This window comes from Procambarus clarkii, chromosome 68, assembly GCF_040958095.1.
Source record: "Procambarus clarkii isolate CNS0578487 chromosome 68, FALCON_Pclarkii_2.0, whole genome shotgun sequence".
Classification (NCBI taxonomy): domain Eukaryota; kingdom Metazoa; phylum Arthropoda; class Malacostraca; order Decapoda; family Cambaridae; genus Procambarus; species Procambarus clarkii.
Window position 1 is genome coordinate 7,446,221 of NC_091217.1, and position 20,537 is coordinate 7,466,757.

Here is a 20,537-nt window from a genome sequence, read left to right on the forward strand (position 1 = left end):
CACGCAACTTATACACCAATTTCCCTAGCCAAGGGTAAAGCTGTCTACGAGCTCACCTATCTAGTTGCTAACCAGACACGACAGTACTTAACCTGACTGGCTGAGTAACTCGTTTTATTCCTTTAAGCCAAGCTTGGAGTACGAATTTTATGAGCACTAAGGGACTGAATATTGATCCCTAGGACTTGGACCTGTCCTTGTTCACGTACCCGGACCTGTTCACGTACCCGGACCTGTTCACGTACCCGGACCTGTTCACGTACCCGGACCTGTTCACGTACCCGGACCTGTTTACGTGTCCGGACCTGTTCACGTACCCGGACCTGTTCACGTACCCGGACCTGTTCACGTACCCGGACCTCTTCACGTACCCGGACCTGTCCTTGTCCATGTCCTAGAAGCTATGCAAGTACCTCAACTTGTACCTATAGAAGATTGGTTCTTCATCTTTCTTAAGTAAAAAAGTTATGGTGATGTCAGTGTTGACACCTAGAATTAAGAAGGCCGTGCCCTCGTTGCACGGTTCCTTCGTGAAGCCTCCAGGCTACGAGGAGCTGCTCGAGGCTTCCGGGAGGCTTTTCTAGTCACGAAGCCACTAGAAAAGTCATGAAAATTGCAGGGAGGAAGGGGGTGGTTGTAGATGCCGATATTTCTCACAGCGTGGCACTGGGGCAGAACCTGATTGGCCACAGGGCTCGAGGCTTCCGGGGAAGAGTGCCAGACAGGGAGGGTATAGCTGACAATGGTGGTCAAGGGCTTTTCCTACTTCGTACCCCACATTCTCCCTGTGCAGATTAGAACAGTGCCACAGCTGTCGCCAATACCTACACCCCAGCCGCCAGCGCCACGGCCACCAGGGTTCCGGCACTGCCACACCTGGCGCCACCACAGCTCCGCCATACCTGGCGCCACCACAGTACCGCCACACCTAGCGCCATCACAGCGCCTTCATACCTTGCGCCACCACAGCACCAACACCTCTACGGGCTCACCATAGCCCGTGCTACTTGGAACTTTTTGTTCCAGGTAGCGAATCTTTAACAACAACAACAACCAACACCTCTTTCTTTCACTCTCACTGTGTGTGTGTGTGTGTGTGTGTGTGTGTGTGTGTGTGTGTGTGTGTGTGTGTGTGTGTGTGTGTGTGTGTGTGTGTGTGTGTGTGTGTGTGTGCGATATATTTTACATTACGGGTGGTATAGCTATTATTCCCCCCCCCCAACTCATCCACCACACCAGTCTTCCGTTGACTGGCATACTATAATAATCTGCGAAAAACTTGTAATCCACACCAGGGAGACATCTCCCGTCACGCAGGGTGCAGTCGCGCCTCCACAGATCTCCAGTATCAGCTCTTGATACTGGTAATGGCTCAAAAGAGCCACCACTTACGGGCTATTCATGCCCGTGCCACCTCTTGGGTGGCTTAATCTTCATCAATCAATCAATTGTAATCCATAATAACAACATGGAGGCATACACACCCCGCCAAGTGCAGTGGTCAATGTGGTCGGCTCACAACCAAGTGTTCCATTCCCAGGCATGATGAGACGTTTGTGCACCTGATGCCTCTATCCACCTAGCAGTAAATAGGTAGCACGCGGTCTCCCGGGATAGTCAGTCGATGGCCCAGCGCGAAGATTCTTAACCCAGTAGTTAGTAGTAGTAATAGTAGTAGTACTGTTAGTAGTAACAGTCGAATTATCAGACATCTGACGAAGGTGATCAGGTGCCGACATTTCTGTCACAGAGGAAATATTCGATGAATATCCAAGATTTTAATTTAGAATAACCTGCAAGGGTGTCTCAGATGGACTACATCTCTTAATACACAGTAATCTATAAATGTAAGATTGATTCCTTCCAAATTCCATCTTAATCCACAGTATTGTTCACTATGTAACCCCAGGAGAGCATCTTAGTAGATTGCGGTGAACATAAATACCAATTAAGTGCAAATATTGAATGGTGAATCAATTCCATTAAATATTTTTAACATAAATGTTTAGTTCATTGCGCTCAGTTAATCGTATAGCTTTCCTGAATATACAGATAACCATGAGGAGAAACGCCATGCAAGGACTCATAGCCCGAAACGCTATGCGTGCTAGTGCCTTTACAAGAATGTAAAACTTCAAGTCTCTGTACTATCATAAACCCAATGTACCTTCTTGTATATAAATAAATAAATACATAAATAACATGCGAGACGAAGCTTACGTGGAGGCACAAAACCCTGTTGGCTTGCACTACGTGAGCCAAGCAAGAGTCAGCGGGCAGGACCAGCCAACTCCTATTCTTGCGTTCCTTACCGCTACGACCGGAACGAATACTAGCATTGTCCAGAATACAGAGCAGCACTACCCCCAAGCTATTTATACGCCTCGGACCACAAGTGAGGGTCACACAATGGGATTAACATACACCGCACAAGCCATAGCCAAGTAGGCTAATGCATGGCATCACAACACAACAGGGATTTATAGCGTAAGAATATCAGTATCAAGACAGCACAATGTGAGGCTTTCTTTATAGTTACTCCTCATCCTGAACCTCGCTCGTGAGCCAGGTGAGGCGGCCTAATCGTCCTACCACTAACACTTTTACCTCCTTCCCTTTCCTTGCTTCCTCCAGGCGCATCAATAGCTTAAGCTGTCATGGGATCGTATTCTGGCCGGGAATGATTTACTGGGCGCAAATCCTTAACTGTAGCCTCTGTTTAACTCAACAGTAAAATGGGTACTTGGTTGTAACAACGATTCTTCGCGGCGGGGATCGTATTCCAGGGACCTGCCCGAAACGCTACGCGTACTAGTGGCTGTACAAGAATGTAACAACTCTTGTATATATCTCACAAAAAAAGCTAGTGTTAACATTGAGTCGAGGCGCAGTAATATTAATAGCTTGCAAACTCTGTAGACTTGACAGTTCCTGTAAGATCAACACAGTTGGTCTTATCCTGTACAGTATGCTGCACCAGCTTGGAAATCTTACGTTATAGAGCTAAAAAAAAAAATCGAGAAAGTTCAGACAATTGCTAGACTGTGACAATAATAAAGGCTAAAAACTGAGCCTTATAACACTGGAAAGAGGAGCCATGATCATAACGTACAAAATACTAGAGGGTAAGGACACCGAAGCATGGGAGGAAAAACAAGAGTACCTTGTCAGCAGAGACGAGTTAAAGATACATGATGTACTTCATAGTAGCGGGTAGTAGGCAAGCGAAATGCGCTAACAAAAAGTAGACGAGGCTAACTCCATACATGCTTCCAAAAGTTGATGTGCTGTGACTCCCTACTCCTTTGTCATAAGACCGATAGATAAAAGGTTGGGGGGCCAAGAACTGGAGCTCCAGTCACACAAACACAGGTAGGTAAGAACACAGACGGGATGAATCGTGGCCCATGATGACAACTCCCACAAGTCAAGCGTAAACATGTTCAACGTCCACATTTCTCAGGATTTGACTATTTGATGTTTTTACCGTGTAAGTCAGTCGCTAATCCCCCAACCCTCTCTTGTTTGCTGGCAATGACGTTGATATGAAAAGATGTGAAGATATACTTACATTGTTCGCTTACTTAATCAGTTTATTATTTTAATGATATATTAATTACTACCGGTATTGTTATTTGTGTTCTTATAAAATAATCCTAGGAGTAGGAATGCTTGAACTAATGAAAAATTTCACAGAAAAATATATTTAATTGTTTCAAGGGCTAGCAAGGTAAAAAATATGCACAGACCCAGTGTCAAAAGCTTTGGAGAGAAATACTCTTTTGTCTCATTCCCCCACCAGACAAACAAAAAGCACGAAAACGCACAACTGAAAACTCGGTACATTGTTAAAATCTTCCATTTATATTTATGGCACGAAATCTTTAGAAGTTAGTGTTCACAACAACTTATAAGACCTGTAGAACTGTATCACTGTAAATATACAAACCTGTTGTGAAGCAGAAGCTTCAACCTGTTGTGAAGCTTTTATTACAACTTTGCGTATGTGTTTATGTAACAAATATGTGACTAATAAAACAGAGGCATCAAGTGAAAGAAAAAGCTGCCCAATCGTCAATATATTTCCACGATATTCCTGTTATAATCCTACTGTGCAGACCAGATTTTGTCCATCAAAACCCGACATCTTCATGATCAATGTTCGGCTTATCAGACTAGGTTTAAACTAACAAAAGAAATCCCACAGAGAATAGTTATTATTTGGATATTATGGTGTTACTTGCTTGAGATCATGTCAGTATCGGGAGGCAGAGAAAGGGCAATAGTAAATCATTTGATAGTTTTGACCTGCAGACAATAACAGAGCTTCCTTACCTTGTGGTTACCTTGAGTTGGTTCCGAGGATTGATGTCCTCGTGGTCCGGTCTCTAACCATGCCGGGTTCATGGTCCTGTCAGTCAGGTCGTTAGACGCATTTGCATGTTGTCTAGCATATGAATTGAGTTACCCCGATTGATCAGGTAACCTTTGGAGGTGTTTCTCAAGTTCCCTCTTGAACGCGAAGAGAAATCGGCAAGTTATGCCCTTTATAAATATTTAGAGGGAAGGTGTTGAATAGCCTTGAACCCTATTTCATAAAATGTTCGCAAAGCACACGGAAGTACGATTTGAGGGATTTTAATGTTGTTATAAATTCAGCTACTCGGAACAAGTTCCAAGTAGCACGGGTTATGGTGAGCCCGTAACTTACCTGGCACAGGAGCGGGGCAAGTAGCATGGACTATGGTGAGCCCGTAGTAGATTTACCTGGCACACGAGCGGTGCTGAATGTGCTGGGGATTGTAAGTGTTCTCAATAATTTAATGCTTTATTGACTCGCTGGGCTTTAACCCTAATATTTTAGTAGGATAGCCAATTGTAAGATTCGATGTTGTAATTAAGATTACATTATTATAATGCCCATGTGCAGCAATAGCCTAATGTGTTCTCTAAAAAATATATAGTTTTATTATGATATATTATTCTGCCATCCTGTAGTTGAAGTTACCATTGAAGAGCGGAAGAACCTACCGTCGCTCTACCGTCCAACCACTTGGGCTGGACAGTAGAGCGACGGTCTCGCTTCATACAGGTCGGCGTTTTAATCCCCCGAGCGTCCAAGTGATTGGGCACCATTCCCTTCCCCCCGTCCCATCACAAAACCTTATCCTGACCCTTTCCAATTGCTATATAGTCATAATGGCTTGGAGCTGATAATTCTCTTCCCGTCCTAGAGCGGTGGTCCTCAGATTGTGGTTTCTTGGGAGGGGAAATGGACTCTGGTGATGAAAGACCTCAGGTGGTGAAGTTTCTCCGGCTGTAAAGGACGTCCGTGAAGAAAATACTTGATAAAGTGAATCGCAGCGACCAGGTATCTTCTGTTAACTGGTAATTGGCGAGGTTAGGTCTACTGCTGTTCCTTGCCCACCGCCACAATGCTTTCCAACACACTATCGCCTCCAAACTCTCCTCTCTAGCACCCACTACACAGCAGTTTGGTTTGTGTTGGGTTTAGGCATAGGCTATCGTCCACGCGATGGTTAAGATCAAAGCAAAAGTTTACTGCAACCTATCCTCCAATAATCCTATTTTCATGAGCCTAGTTTAGTATATATATGGATTAAATTAAGCCTAATATGTACTTTTTTGGGTAGCTATATGGATATGTATTTTGTGAGGATAGATTGAATATATGACATTAACTGAAGGCTATAATACAATGTATTCCGGACATAAAGCTGCGATTCGCAAGGATCTGACAGGTAAGACTAAGAAAAAAAGTAGGGTTACAATACTCTTGGATTGGTAAGATTGCTATAGGTTAAGTTAAGGTAGATACAATGGCGTAGGTTAGACTAGAATAGGTATGGTTGCGATTAGGGTTTCGTTCTCTGTTGAGCCTAACTAGCAGGGGTGGTCAGAAGTACGCAGCCTAACTAGCAGGGGTGGTCAGAAGTACACAGCCTAACTAGCAGGGGTGGTCAGAAGTACACAGCCTAACTAGCAGGGGTGGTCAGAAGTACACAGCCTAACTAGCAGGGGTGATCAGAAGTACACAGCCTAACTAGCAGGGGTGGTCAGAAGTACACAGCCTAACTAGCAGGGGTGGTCAGAAGTACACAGCCTAACTAGCAGGGGTGGTCAGAAATACACAGCCTAACTAGCAGGGGTGGTCAGAAGTACACAGCCTAACTAGCAGGGGTGGTCAGAAGTACGCAGCCTAACTAGCAGGGGTGGTCAGAAGTACACAGCCTAACTAGCAGGGGTGGTCAGAAGTACACAGCCTAACTAGCAGGGGTGGTCAGAAGTACACAGCCTAACTAGCAGGGGTGGTCAGAAGTACACAGCCTAACTAGCAGGGGTGATCAGAAGTACACAGCCTAACTAGCAGGGGTGGTCAGAAGTACACAGCCTAACTAACAGGGGTGGTCAGAAGTACACAGCCTAACTAGCAGGGGTGGTCAGAAGTACACAGCCTAACTAGCAGGGGTGGTCAGAAGTACACAGCCTAACTAGCAGGGGTGGTCAGAAGTACACAGCCTAACTAGCAGGGGTGATCAGAAGTACACAGCCTAACTAGCAGGGGTGGTCAGAAGTACACAGCCTAACTAACAGGGGTGGTCAGAAGTACACAGCCTAACTAGCAGGGGTGGTCAGAAGTACACAGCCTAACTAGCAGGGGTGGTCAGAAGTACGCAGCCTAACTAGCAAGGGTGGTCAGAAGTACACAGCCTAACTAGCAGGGGTGGTCAGAAGTACGCAGCCTAACTAGCAGGGGTGGTCAGAAGTACGCAGCCTAACTAGCAGGGGTGGTCAGAAGTACGCAGCTTAACTAGCAGGGGTGGTCAGAAGTACACAGCCTAACTAGCAGTGGTGGTCAGAAGTACACAGCCTAACTAGCAGTGGTGGTCAGAAGTACAATTGTGAAAGCGATTCTTAGGTAGGAATATTGGTAGATTAATACCATTAACTTTTAAATATACACTTGCATTCTTATTGTCCAAATTTGCCCGTCCGGATATTCTCGTATTTTTATTAGGCGCCGAATAGTAGCCTAAATTTTATCAAGATGGAAAAGTATAGGTTTAATTCAAACTATTTCGTGTTTACATTTTTGATTAATTGTCAAATTTACCCGAGGGCCACTAACACTAGTGGCCTCGACGAGGACAGGAAGCCGGCGGCTTGTGGAAGGTCCATCCTCCCCCCCCCCCCCCATTTGCCTCGATGCAAAATTGGTTTGTATGGGCATAGATTGTGTGCAGTGAACATCGTACAAAGTCGTGTGTGACCATGTAGACCTATGTTGATGTGTATCCCTCAAAAAATTGAGCTTTGACTGGCCTAGGGAAGTTAGGTCTTAGTTCAGCACGTGGGCATGGCTGGAAACTTTACTGCTAGTTTGTGTATATATATATATATATATATGACAATGTCAGACCACGAAGGAAAAATGAAACAGGAAATTTCCTTAAGTACTTTCGTATATTAAATACATCTTCAGAAGGTCCTTCTGAAGATGTATTTAATATACGAAAGTACTTAAGGAAATTTCCTGTTTCATTTTTCCTTCGTGGTCTGACATTGTCACATTCTTAATCACGTGTTTATTTTCGTGATATACACACATATATATATATATATATATATATATATATATATATATATATATATATATATATATATATATATATATATCTGTCACGATGAAGCACAGCTGATACGTAGCAAACAAACAAATTAATACATAACTTATCTTTAAAATACTTATCTTTAACTAGTACTCACCTACGACAATTTCCTTGGTTTTATTCTCATAGGCCATGCGACAGCTTTTCCATATCCCAGAGTGTGACTGCAGAAAGTAGCGCTTGGTGGCGGGCACATATATGCCCTTCCCGCCGTCCACAATTCCCCAGTAATCGGTAGAAACTGCTATTATCCACAAGAGAAGTCCTATGGCCAGAAAGACAGTGACGGCCATCAACACCCGCTTCTCCACCAGCACGGCGTGAGCCGCCTGCCTGTTGACCATCCTGTTTGACACTGGTCGTGCGCCTGCCAAGACCCCGTCCTCCACCCCTGGCGGTGCCGCGTGCCCCTTCCGCAACACTCGTACCTCTTGTTCTTAGGTTGCTTAAGATTTATTCACGAAAGCACTTACGAACCTGTACATCTTTTCTCAATCTTTGGCGGCTTTGTTTACCATTATTAAACAGTTGATGAGCTCCGAAGCACCTGGAGGCTGTTTATAACAATAACAACAGTTGAATGGGAAGTTTTCATGCTTGTAAACTGTTTAATAAATGTAACCAAAGCCGTCAAAGATTGAGGAAAGATGTACACGTTCGTAAGTGCTTGCGTAAGTGCTTTCATGAATCTGGCTCCAGCTACTGGCAATAAAACGTTCCAAGTAGCACGGGCTAGGGTGAGCCCGTAGTGGACTTACCTGGCACAGGAGCGGGGCTGTAACTTGACTGTAACTTTAAGTTACAGTCAAGTTACTGTACCTCCTCACCCGTCACATTATACCTCTCCTGCTCCAATGTTTTCACATTGTACCATTTTTAGCTGTAAAAAAAAAATCCCTGCCCTTGTGTGGCAGTGCACAACAGAAAGTCGATTTTACATATTCATACATTAAAACATTGACTGTAACCATGATATTATATATGTGCTTCAGCCTACAGTTTAGACCTATTGTCTTGTGTATGACCCTCTGTCCTGTGTGACAGTGAATACCAGCATTATCCTCACTTTAATAAGACTTAATTGAAAATTTTGTCAATAAAGATGTTAATAATAATAATGTAATTTCCGCAAACTTTTTTCATTGCTATCTATATGTATCAGCTAAATAGGAATATATTAATTCCTCCTCTATTATGGCTAATCATTATGCAAAGTTTCCTTATAATTTGCTAATGGTTTGATTGCTTAGAACAGGATTAAGCTTGTTAAGCTCATCGAAGTACTGCCTAGGCTGTACCCACAACAATTGACTAATACCTAGCCCAACTGGACGGAAGAACGACGGTCTCGTTTCATACAGGTCGGCGTTCAATCCCCGACCATCCAAGTGGTTGGGCACCATTTCTTCCCCTCCTCATCCCAAATCCTTATCCTGACCCCTAATTCCCAGTGCTATATAGTCGAAATGGTTTGGCGCTTTCCCCTGATAGTTCCCTTCTCTTCTTGATTTATACATTTGTAGTCCTTCATGTACTTTAAGATGGCAGCACGATCCTGTGTTCCTATAATTAAGATGCTTAATATAAGGCAACATTTTAGGCAGGATTTGTTTTTTACAAATACTGTACCGTGTTGTGATACAATCGCAGGACTGTGCAAAGCTAGCTATAGCCGCTGCAACCCATCCTCGACTCAAGTCCATTACATTCAGCGGTCGACCCCACAGACGCATTCATAAATTTTAACATGCTGTTCATTCAAAACGAGAATTTTCTCAAGTATAAATTAATATTATAATATATTAGCATATTATGTATAAATAGGCATAGATTAGGTTAGGTCAGGTGTTTAGGTTCTGTTGGCGATTATTTGTATTTGTAGTACGTGGGTGAAGCATTTACAGCGTTGTGGTTCGAACAAAATTCGTCAGTGAAGCACTTGTTCCGGATATGTTCGAACGTCAGCAGTTGTGAGTCGTGTGTAAACCGCTTTTCATTAATAAACAGGGGGTTTGGCGGGTGCATGGATTCACTTTTGGATCTTTGTTTGGAGGACGGGCTGAGCCAGATAACCATTGACTGAAGCAATGTCCGATCATTGCTTCGAAGATGGGACACGTATTCTGAGTCAGGTCGGTCAATAATCAACCCGTCCTCGACTCAAGTCCATTACATTCAGCGGTCAACCCCACAGACGCATTCATAAATTTTAACACGCTGTTCATTCAAAACAAGAATTTTCGCAAGTATAAATTAAATTAATATTATAATATATTAGCATATTGTGTATATATAGGCATAGGATAGGTGTTTAGGTTCTGTTGGCGATTATTTGTATTTGTAGTACGTGGGTGAAGCATTTATAGCGTTGTGATTCGAACAAAATTCGTCAGTGAAGCACTTGTTCCGGATATGTTCAAACGTCAGCAGTTGTGAGTCGTGTGTAAACCGTTTTTCATTCATAAACAGGGGGTTTGGCGGGTGCATGGAATCACTTTTGGGTCTTTGTTTGGAGGACGGGCTGCAATAATACAGCCCGTCCTGCAAAGATTGCAGTCTCCGTGGTGTAGTGGTAAGACACTCGCCTGGCGTTCCGCGAGCGCTATGTCATGGGTTCGTATCCTGGCCGGGGAGGATTTAATGGGCGCAATTCCTTAACTGTAGCCTCTGTTTAACGCAACAGTAAAATGTGTACTTGGATGAAAAAACGATTCTTCGCGGCAGGGGATCGTATTCCAGGGACCATAGGATTAAGGACTTGCCCGAAACGCTACGCGTACTAGTGGCTGTACAAGAATGTAACAACTCTTGTATATATCTCAAAAAAAAAAAAAAAAAAAAAAAAAAAAAAAAAAAAAAAAAAAAAAAAGATCCCAAAGGGATTCCATGCGCCCGCCAACCCCCCTGTTTATGAATGAAAAACGGTTTACACACGACTCACAACTTATTTCGTTCGAACACTTCCGGAACAAGTGTTTCACTGACGAATTTTGTTCGAATCACAGCATTGTAAATGCTTCACCCACGTACTGCAAATACAAAAAATAATCACCAACAGAACCTAAACACCTAACTTAACCTAACTAATGCCTAAATGTGCACAATATGCTAATGTATAATAATATCAATACTTATTGGAGAAAATTCCTGTTTTAAATGAACAGCATGTTCATTTGATAAGACATATTGATAAATGCGTCTTTGGGTTGACCGCTGGAGGGAATGGACTGAGGACTGGTTGCAGCGTGATATTATATTATGTACTCACACAACCCAATGTACCTTTTTAAATATAAATAAATAAAATAATTTTTTAACAAGCTTAGGTAAACACAGCAATGTGCTGCTACATTTGAAAGAATACAAAAAAGTGTGAAATAAATTACTCGCACCGACCGGTGAGAGTATCCCACAAAATCAACAACAACAGTGTTCAGAACAGCTATTTACAGATCACATAAAAAATTATTTTATTTGTTTTATACTCGCAAAATGTTTAAACTAAGATAAACAATCCTATCAAAATGAATATAGTTTTAAATTACTTTAAAAAATAAGCCTGGAAAAATTACAGTGATGAGAATAAGTAAGATTATTACAGGCAAATTGTCTTGTGTGTGAGGCGGATGGTACATCTTAGACGGGTCCCGCACCACCCGGCACCCCTTCTGTCTACTGTCCCGTCACTGTCCACTACTCCACTTGCCTGTATTTTTCACCTGCCAGTACTGTCCATTAACCAATGTTGTCAGAACTGTCCACCAGCCAATACTGTCCATCTGCCGGGTTGTCGGAACTGTCCACCAGCCAATACTGTCCATCTGCAGGGTTGTCTACCTGTCACTAGACTACTGTCCACCAGCCTGCCAAGTATTGTGAAGGAGAAGCAAACATTTGGTCTTGCTGCAGTGCTTGTTATATAAAGCAGACACGGTAATCCTAGCCACATCCTTGTAGGCCTTAATGGTGGAGATTGAGTAGGTTTAGCTATAATAATTTTGGTATATTATCGTGACCAGTAAAATAATGTACCGGAGTGTATTTACCCTGCGGGTCACTATTTCTTTAGTGACCTCGACGAGGACAGGAAGCCGACGGCTTGTCTTTGGAGACTTTGTACCCAAGATGGTTCACCAATGGATTTTAAAACCTTCCTTACACAGTCTAATCTAACAGTATATATATATAAACTATATATATATACATAATATATATATATATAATATATAATAATATATATATATAAACTATATATAACTTAATATATAGTTAACAATTTAGAAAAAAAATTGTTGGAATGTCTAGGATTTAACTGTACAAATAACACTAATTGGATTGCTGCTAATAATTAAATTGATGGGTTAAGTAGTGCCAGAGTGTATTTAGCTGTGGTGGTGTTAAGAGTTTATAAGTACAGTAACATTTTGTACTCTGTTATAATACTGGGAATGACTTTGTTGTTTCATTAGCTAAGAAAGAATATCAAATTTTGTCCATTGGCAGAATTTTTACTTGGGCGAGTTCTAGTGAGATTAGATTGGGATTATATTGATATCTAAGTTCAAACAAATATCCTATTTTGAGGGCTCTACATTCATTTGCATAGCAAATGCCCATATGAATATTACTTCTATTGCTCATTATTAATAGACTAGTGAAATAGCTTAAAATAAACCAGGCTATTTTCCCATAAATAATTATATAATTAGTAAAGCTATTTTCTGTGATGTAATTTAGCTCATGTCTGGCCATTGTTCTGTGATTGGAAATTTACCCACTGTCTTCCTTAATACTGATATTTCTGTTGAACTGGCAAGTTTTGCAGCTTTAGTGTAAAGAATGATATACATTAATTGTTAAATTGTCTTATTTTACTCTTTTTGTTATTATATCGTTTTGGGATTTAGGTCTGTGGTCAGGTACTATAACGAATTAGGTTATTTAACACCATTTGTGTGTACAGTATTTGTCAGAGGCAGGGGCAGATCACCCAATAGGCTGACTTGGCCATGGCCTAGGGTCTGCCAACACCAGATGGCCCACCTGCGGTCTATATGTATGAGTTTAATCTTTGAATAGCCACACTGACTATAAGGTGGGGCCCATTTAGTTGTTTTGGCCCTAGGGCTCAAAAACACATTGTCTCTGGTGAGAGGTGCTTCTGTTGGGTGCATTACATGATAAAAACCATGTTGAGGTGATGGTAAGATTTGCTTACAATTTTGCTTTTCTGTTTAGTCATGGTTCTGCAATAGTTTCCTATTATTAGGAAGAGGAAACCAGTTAGCCTCTGCATATTCAGGTCCCCCAAGCCAAGGACAACGTTGTCCACAGTCGTATAACCTGATACTGGCTAGTTCTAACCATGTGAAACATATTTGCTGAGTAACATGCATATCATCCTCTCCAGCCAAATTAGGAATATACATTTCTGCCTCACTTGGTCTTCAACAATGAATCCACACCCCTTAATACATTGACTTGTTAGAACTTCCAGCCCGTAAGTGAGCAATTTCGGCTGTGTTGGGGACTTGGTCCACAAAAGAAAACAAAATCAGCTTAGGTACATTAAGCATCATCTAATTATACTGTATTTTATTACATAATAGGTCTACTGCAAATATCTTATAATCTATTTTGGTTATCTGATATGGCATATTCTTTACAGATGCTTCATTCTGTGGTGCAAAGTCTGGCAGGTTTCCACCTCAGCCAGCCAGGTTTGGGAGTAGCTGCAAGAGCATTGATTACCAAGGATATCAAGGCCAAGGCTTGTACTGGCCCCCTTCTTCAGCAAGTTCGAGTCAGTCACTGTGGCTTTAATTTTATTAATGATAATTTAATCCCCAAAGAAGTAACATTTATATATCTACAAAAGTGTGAAGAGTTTAAAAACCAATTCTCAATTTATTGCAGAACCTGGCACTAATAGATACACAATGTTAAAAATAATAATATTTATAAAATGTTAAACCATTTGTCTTAATAATGCTAGATGGCAGCCTATTCCACTTATTCACAATCATATATTCAAACCAGTACTTTTCTACATTCCTCCTAAAACAAAGTTGATCAAACTTGTATCCATTATTGCAGGTGCTTACATGTTCCAAGAGTCTCGGAACCCTTATTTAAATGCCTAATCCATTTGGAAAACTTTTTTTTTTTTTTTTTGTAATATCCATAACCTACTTTTCCTATATTAAACTTTTCTATCCAGACTGTTGCCTCCCCAACCTCATAATTGTTTACATATATAAAAACTGTCGAGTTAAATAGTAAAGTTCTATTTTTCTTGTCTTCTGAAACTTCCTCTTTGAGAATGCGGTTTCATTTGTTCACTACATTGTGTGACTGAGCCTCCTGCTTATTGGTATGGTTTATTTACAGACAACATTCATATTAAAGCGTAGAACAAAAGTTGAATTGGCCAAAGCTCATAAGGGACTTACCAGCAGAAGACTGAAGGCACGCCATTTTGTGTATGACTTGGTTGAAGCCACAAATAGCAGGAAACAAGACCCAGTCAAAGTAATTCTCATGGACTCTGTAGATGGTAAGTAGACCTTGGGTTTCATTGGTAGGTCTCTGTATTTAATATTACTGTACTTTATAGTTAAAATGTGTGGGGTGTTTCTTTTTTGCTTTCACGACTGCAATGCGTACGTCGCCAATGTACATGTGGCAGACGCTTCACGAAGCTGTCGGAATTAGCAGAATAGAAAATACGAGAGCAACCGTACAGGGCCTGGGAGCAAGGTCGAGTTAGAGTCCTTGAGGGTCTCTTCTCAGACTAGCCTCACCTGGTCCTGCTCCACGTTGATCGTTGGAATCTCCTCAATGATTTAACACCTTAAGGGACTCCTAGGGTCCTCGTCACATTTATAGTTTGTGACTTATAGGCAACTCTGTGTTGAAGACACTTAGAGCTGAAGGCTTGTGTAATATTTGCAGTATTCAGAAGTGGTTCAATGGAAACACCGCATAAAGCTTAACAGTAGTTTATTTACTAACTTAACCACTAATACACAGGGTGCTTGATTTACTTTAGATTGGCGTCAGCAAAGCTATGGTTGTATTAGCGAGACTCTTGACGTCTGGCTAAACGACTCGTATCCACTCGTGGAGAAACAACTAACTTAACACAGTTGACAGCCAATCATTAACACGGCAACCTAACTGTCGGTATGCAAAGGGATCACAAGAGTTCCAATCGGATACTCGGTAATGATGATATGCAATAAATCAACAACTACACTGTCAATGGGACAGGCAATAACATGCACAATAATATTATCACACAATAACTAAATGTGTGCTGTATGTGAAGCTCACATTCAACAGACGAGTGAAATGCCGTGATACCACACAGATAAACACGCATACACCATCGATTCACCTATGACCTGTGACAGGTATGAGAAGGTGAGAACTGTGGTTGATACCTCAGATCAACACAGACACAATAAACAATGACAAGATCTTGTTGTACTTACAGATAGGTACCTTTTCCTTGCTCACTCACTCACTCAGGCACATTTATACAAGCACTCGTAGGTGGCCTGACAGCTGGCTTCGCTCGTAGACACGGAGGGTACTTGCAGTAGGGCGGGCTGTATGCTTAACAGACAGACACACGCACACCCACTGGCACTGGTGATGAGCAAGGTGGTGACGTCACGTAGTAGTGTGAGGGCGGCGGCGGGCGCTCGAGGCACAGAAGTACAGAGGTACTGGGGTACTGAGGTGCACGCTCGGGACGAGTGGCGGCGGCTGTGGTACCATGCAGGTACACTTGTGGTAAAGTCACACACAGGTTACTTAGGCGGCAGCACTGCCTTAGTTCACTCTTAAGTCACTCACAACGATCTTTGTCACCAGGGGTTACCTGATACCAGTCTGTTTCGCTCTGGAGATTTGTCACTTTAGGCTTCTGAACGATATATTCACACTCGTGATTCTGGGCGAGTGTGGTAGTATACCGTAGAGACGCTGAGTTAACTTGACAGTGAGGAATAGACGGTGTTCAGTCTATTGGCCGGTAGACTGAACAGAACACGTCCACTTTGCTAGAGATCCCTCACAAGAATGCCTGAAGCTCAGGGCGTCTTGTGGCACACACAAGGGGATTACAATTTGACCAATGGCATTGCAGCAAATGAGCGGGAACCAATCATATTACCTCGTTCGATGAGCAGTAGTAGGAGTGACGTCATGAACACGTCACGAACACATCATAGCTGTTATTGTCCATCGCGCCGGTTGACCCCAGAGGTCAGACGCTGCTAGCGTCTCCCCTCTGTCCCACGCTCCACCACCGATGTACTCACTGACCCTTTGGTGGCAAGTATACTTAATTCCCTGTATCTACTTCCTGCCTGGACATACGGCGGCCTCCGTATTATGAAAGTGTTCCTGGTTAAGTGGGCATTCTGGAGATACCCAACATGCCAGGACACTATCCAGGGTTAACAGAAATAGGACCTTGTGCACAAGATCGGTGCACTGTGCACAGTAATGAGCCATTCCAGTCAGCTGTGGGAGAATCTTGAGAGACACTCTCTCACACAATGGGATAAAAGATATCTCTAACCAGTATAATTATTCTAATTAACTTGTCTCGATAGAGAAATGTCAGGTTGAATAATAACTTTAGTAAAGATGACAGCATACATAAGAGCTTTTTAAAATCTGAAACAGTTTTGTGAGACCAGATATAGAAAGGATTAAGCATATCACAATTTATATTACGATATTGTAGTGACAATTTAGCAAGTGGTGATTAAACATAAAGTTGTTGTTTTTCAATGCTTTTGTAATGAATGTTGGCTTTGCAGATTCTATATACTTTCTCTAATTACGTTTTCTTTGATGACGAGTTCAGCATCATTCATCAGGCGTTTCTTTTAGTTTGTGTATGATAAAAATGTTTGTTGTTGCTGTGGCACGTGGACTTAAGCTCATAAGTCCATGTTTGAAGATAATTTATAGAACGGTGCAATGCTTTTGACCATGTCATGGTATAGTGGTCTAGAGCATTGCCTGGGAGTTCCTAGATAATAGGTTCAAATTCTCCACATGGCTCCTACTGATTTTCTCATTGATACATCACATGAATGTGATTTCTTTCTGCAAAAATCTTAAATTGAATGGTGCTATATTTTTAGTTTCTCTACACGCTTTTAAGAATTAACTAACCCTAACACCAGTTTTAATTACCATTATTTTAAATAAGAATTTCATCTCTCGCCATTTCTTATTTCCCTTTTCTCGACTAATGTTTTAATACTTTGCGTTTACATTTTAAGTTAAACTTCCTTGGTGGCTACAGTCCTGTGTAAGTTTTTTTTTTTTTTTTTTTTTTAACGACAACTTTTTGTATTGCTACGCACATGCCCTTGATTATCACACTCTACATCCATTTGAGTAATACAGTAGTGTTTTCTTTTCTCATCATTACTGTAGCACTGCATAATTCCTTCCATAACTTGTTTTGCCACATGTAGATGAGGATAATTAAATATACTGTAGTAACCTGTTTGAGTTTTTCTTTTGTGATCTATCTTATATTCTTCCTAAGTCGCATCTATGATCTTCTCGGTTAATACCGTATCTGAGAACCTGAGATCTTCTCAGGTTAACTGTTCAAAGTTGGTTCACAGGGAAAACGTGGTTTACAGGAGCTAAGGAAGGTGATTCTCCACCATCATTGTCCATCATATTCCTGTGGCTATCCTTGGGTTTGCTTTTGTTTTCTGTTATCTGTCCATCCATTCTCCAGTGTTTTCAACATTTTTTTTTACTTTCTCAACATTTCTAACCCTTATCACTTTCCCTTTTTCTATTTCCTGCTTATCATTTTTATTAAGTTTCATGCCCTTCTAACTTGCTACTGGCTAATTCCATTTCCAAGCTTTTCTAGGATGTACACAGTATCTTTTTGATCATGTTGTGTTTATAATTGCTGTTGTATCTTTGCACCCAGTCAGTACATGACATGTCATTTAGTGTGACAGCCACCCACTAGTTATAGTGGGTCCAGCAAGAGTGAGACCAGAACACATCCTTTTAGGATGAATTGTATTACCTGATTGGACAGCTCTCAAAGTCAGTTCTGCTGTAATTGGATTTCATCATAAGAGGGCAGTATTAATGTTGGCCTTTCAAATTCAAAATCTGATCTATAAGAAAAATACTAAACACAAAAGGCATTTTGTGGTAAAAACAAATTTTTGCTTTGATACTCTTTGATATATGATTTAATATGAGGAAAATGGGTAATGCATTATTATATTTTTAATGGGTATAGATTTGATTTCTTTGTCACCTCTGTAGTTTATGTAACCTACCATAGTTTTATTTTGAAGTTTACGTTTGAATATTGATGTGTAAATTAACGTCCACCACCAGGTTTGGGTTCTAAAGGACAAGTATTGGAAGTGAGACCCAACAAGGCCCGAAACCAGTTGTTGTTGCCAGGCATTGCAGTGTATGCCTCGCCCGAAAATGTAGAGAAATATTCTACATTGATGATTGAGGCCTCTAAAGAAGAAGACCAGCCATCATCACAATATGCTCGTCAGGTAAGAATTACTGCATCATGGAGAGTATGGTTTGTGATTGAATAATTGAATAATACTTCATTTGGAAAACCTTGTCAAGCTCTTTGTTAATTTCAAGATCTAAATTGTGCTCAGCAATATTTCGTAACATTACCTGTTTATGAGCTGAAATGACTCAGACCAGAAGTTGGTTATTTTTTATGGCATGCCTTTTAGTTTTAACTTGACATTTTTGCTATCATTATTGTGGTATGCAAATTAAGAAACCTTACTTAATTTATTGAGTGAGATCTCTGAAAGATCTTGTTAATAATTTCTTTTCTAAATATTTATTATTCATGTAAATGACTTGTCTTTTACAAATTGGAAATCTACAAAATAAGAACAAATATTATCTTAGCTATTAGGGTATGTTCTTTTCATTAAGTTTTAATAAAAAGATAATCTGTTTAGTTTTTCCAATTGATTTGAAATTTGATCTACATATTATCTACATATTTTACATTTTTATCATGTTTTAGCACATAAAACTTTCTTCATTTTCCAACATGTTTCACTCTGATGGGACTTTTAAAGCCTTCTAATTGATGCAAAATCAATCAAAATCATTATTATATTAATATTTAATTTATAAGTATGGGTAATGGCAACAGTAGTGTAATTGTGTTTTATCTTTTCAAAGACGGCAGAACAGTTGTCATTGCAAGTCATCTCGGTTAGTATGAACTTGAAAAATCCATGGCAACTTGAACGATGGCATGTGCGAGTTGCCTTTCGTAAAGCTGGGATTTATTTACCAGATGATGCGCTTACACTCCCTTCCGAGCCCATCATTGGCCCAGATCTCAGCCTGCAGGGCAAGGAATTCGTGGTCAGAGTAAAGGTAACTAACTTTTCAATGCTTTGGTTATTGTGCCTACCTACAGATTTGTTAATTCTTTACGAGTATATTTCATTTATTTGGATTTAGAGTAATATAGTTAACAGTACACTGTCCTGCAATATACTAATTTTATTCTACACATGTTTATAAAGTCAGTTTGTGAACATTATATATACTATATTGGCTATGTAATTGCGATTTACATTTGTTTTATATTTCCTTCTCGATGTCTGTGTGAATGTACAAAAGCACAATATAGAATATTGCCCATGTACACTCTATCCTACAGATAAATAATAAAGAAGAAACACCAGTTCGGTGTCGAATTAATCACTATGCGACTAACCCACGCGATCGACTACCCTGGATATATCACCACTGGGAGCTTCCAGCTGAGCCTATCTTTCCAGAGGAGGCTCCTATTCTTCAAGAGCTCACAAAGAAATATCCTAAGCTCCGCACTCTGGAAGAAGAAGAACTCTAAAAATTGTTGTGTGTGCAAGTTCTTTCATAACCAGTTGGCAAAAAAAGTCTAAATGGAAGTAATGCTAAATATTCTTTTATTTTATTCTATTAGACATTTGGTTACAGTATTAGCACAGTTTGTAAGTGTTTTGCAATAGTTGTGCAAAATATTTTCCCTATAGTCATCATTATATTTCAAATATTGAGTGGTAAACAGTCACTGACATTTTTCATTAGAGTTGAGAAGTGCATTGATAAATTGATCTTAAGCTTAGTAATGATCGACTGTCTGAACGGTGGGTTACATTCTTGTCTGTATTTGTCATCATAAGCTCAGCATGTTGACAGGTAAAAACTGTAAGTAATTATAATTCAGTTTTACATTATATATTACAGTAGTAGTTTTGACAAAGGCTAACTGGAATGCACTCGACTAAATATACAGACATGACGTTTTTGTAATATGTCATTGTAAAGGTAACTTTGCACACTTAACAGTGCACAACTGTAACAAAAAGAAAAACAGCAGCTCTGTTCATAGAATAAAATCATATAAAAATTCTTCCTGAAGGAAATATGCTGTACCAATAGTGTTAATGTTTTAATTTACAGTATATGTAATGTAAATACTTTTTAATAAAATGTACTGGCAATACAGTATTTGATTTTAAGTTATATTTTGTGAATTATTAAACTTATTATAAATTCTCTTTCATTGGATGGTTTTGTCATCTTAATTTTATTAATCCTGCAGTGCAGTCGGTTCACAATCCTTTAATCTGATGACTCTGTTTTCCCTAGTAGGAAATAGCTATCAAAAAGTTAAGCAGCTGTTGTGGGTTGCATACTAAGAAAGGTCAGTTATTGGCCTAGGGTGGGGGTTCCCAACCTTTTCTATCCCCGGCACCCCTAGAAAATATTTAATATTTGTTTGCA

The 20,537-nt window shown here is 40.4% G+C and overlaps 2 protein-coding genes across 2 annotated transcripts in view; one reads left to right on the forward strand and one right to left on the reverse strand.

Annotated features, from left to right (window-relative positions):
• LOC123774766 (voltage-dependent calcium channel gamma-7 subunit) overlaps positions 1 to 8,065 on the reverse strand; it is a 34,174-nt gene extending 26,109 nt beyond the window's left edge. Inside the window, exon 1 of the mRNA XM_045769351.2 lies at positions 7,789 to 8,065. Within this exon, the coding sequence (XP_045625307.1) occupies positions 7,789 to 8,035 (247 nt within the window). The 5' untranslated portion in view covers positions 8,036 to 8,065. The remainder of the gene's footprint in view (positions 1 to 7,788) is intronic.
• Positions 8,066 to 11,308: 3,243 nt separating this feature from the next.
• Positions 11,309 to 20,254, forward strand: mRpL9 (mitochondrial ribosomal protein L9). Its single transcript, XM_045769349.2, has 6 exons — positions 11,309 to 11,624; positions 13,360 to 13,494; positions 14,082 to 14,247; positions 18,102 to 18,274; positions 18,936 to 19,136; positions 19,426 to 20,254. The coding sequence occupies exons 2-6, from the start codon at positions 13,360 to 13,362 to the stop codon at positions 19,618 to 19,620; spliced, it is 870 nt and encodes a 289-aa protein (XP_045625305.1). The 5' UTR covers positions 11,309 to 11,624; the 3' UTR covers positions 19,621 to 20,254.
• Positions 20,255 to 20,537: the final 283 nt, after the last annotated feature.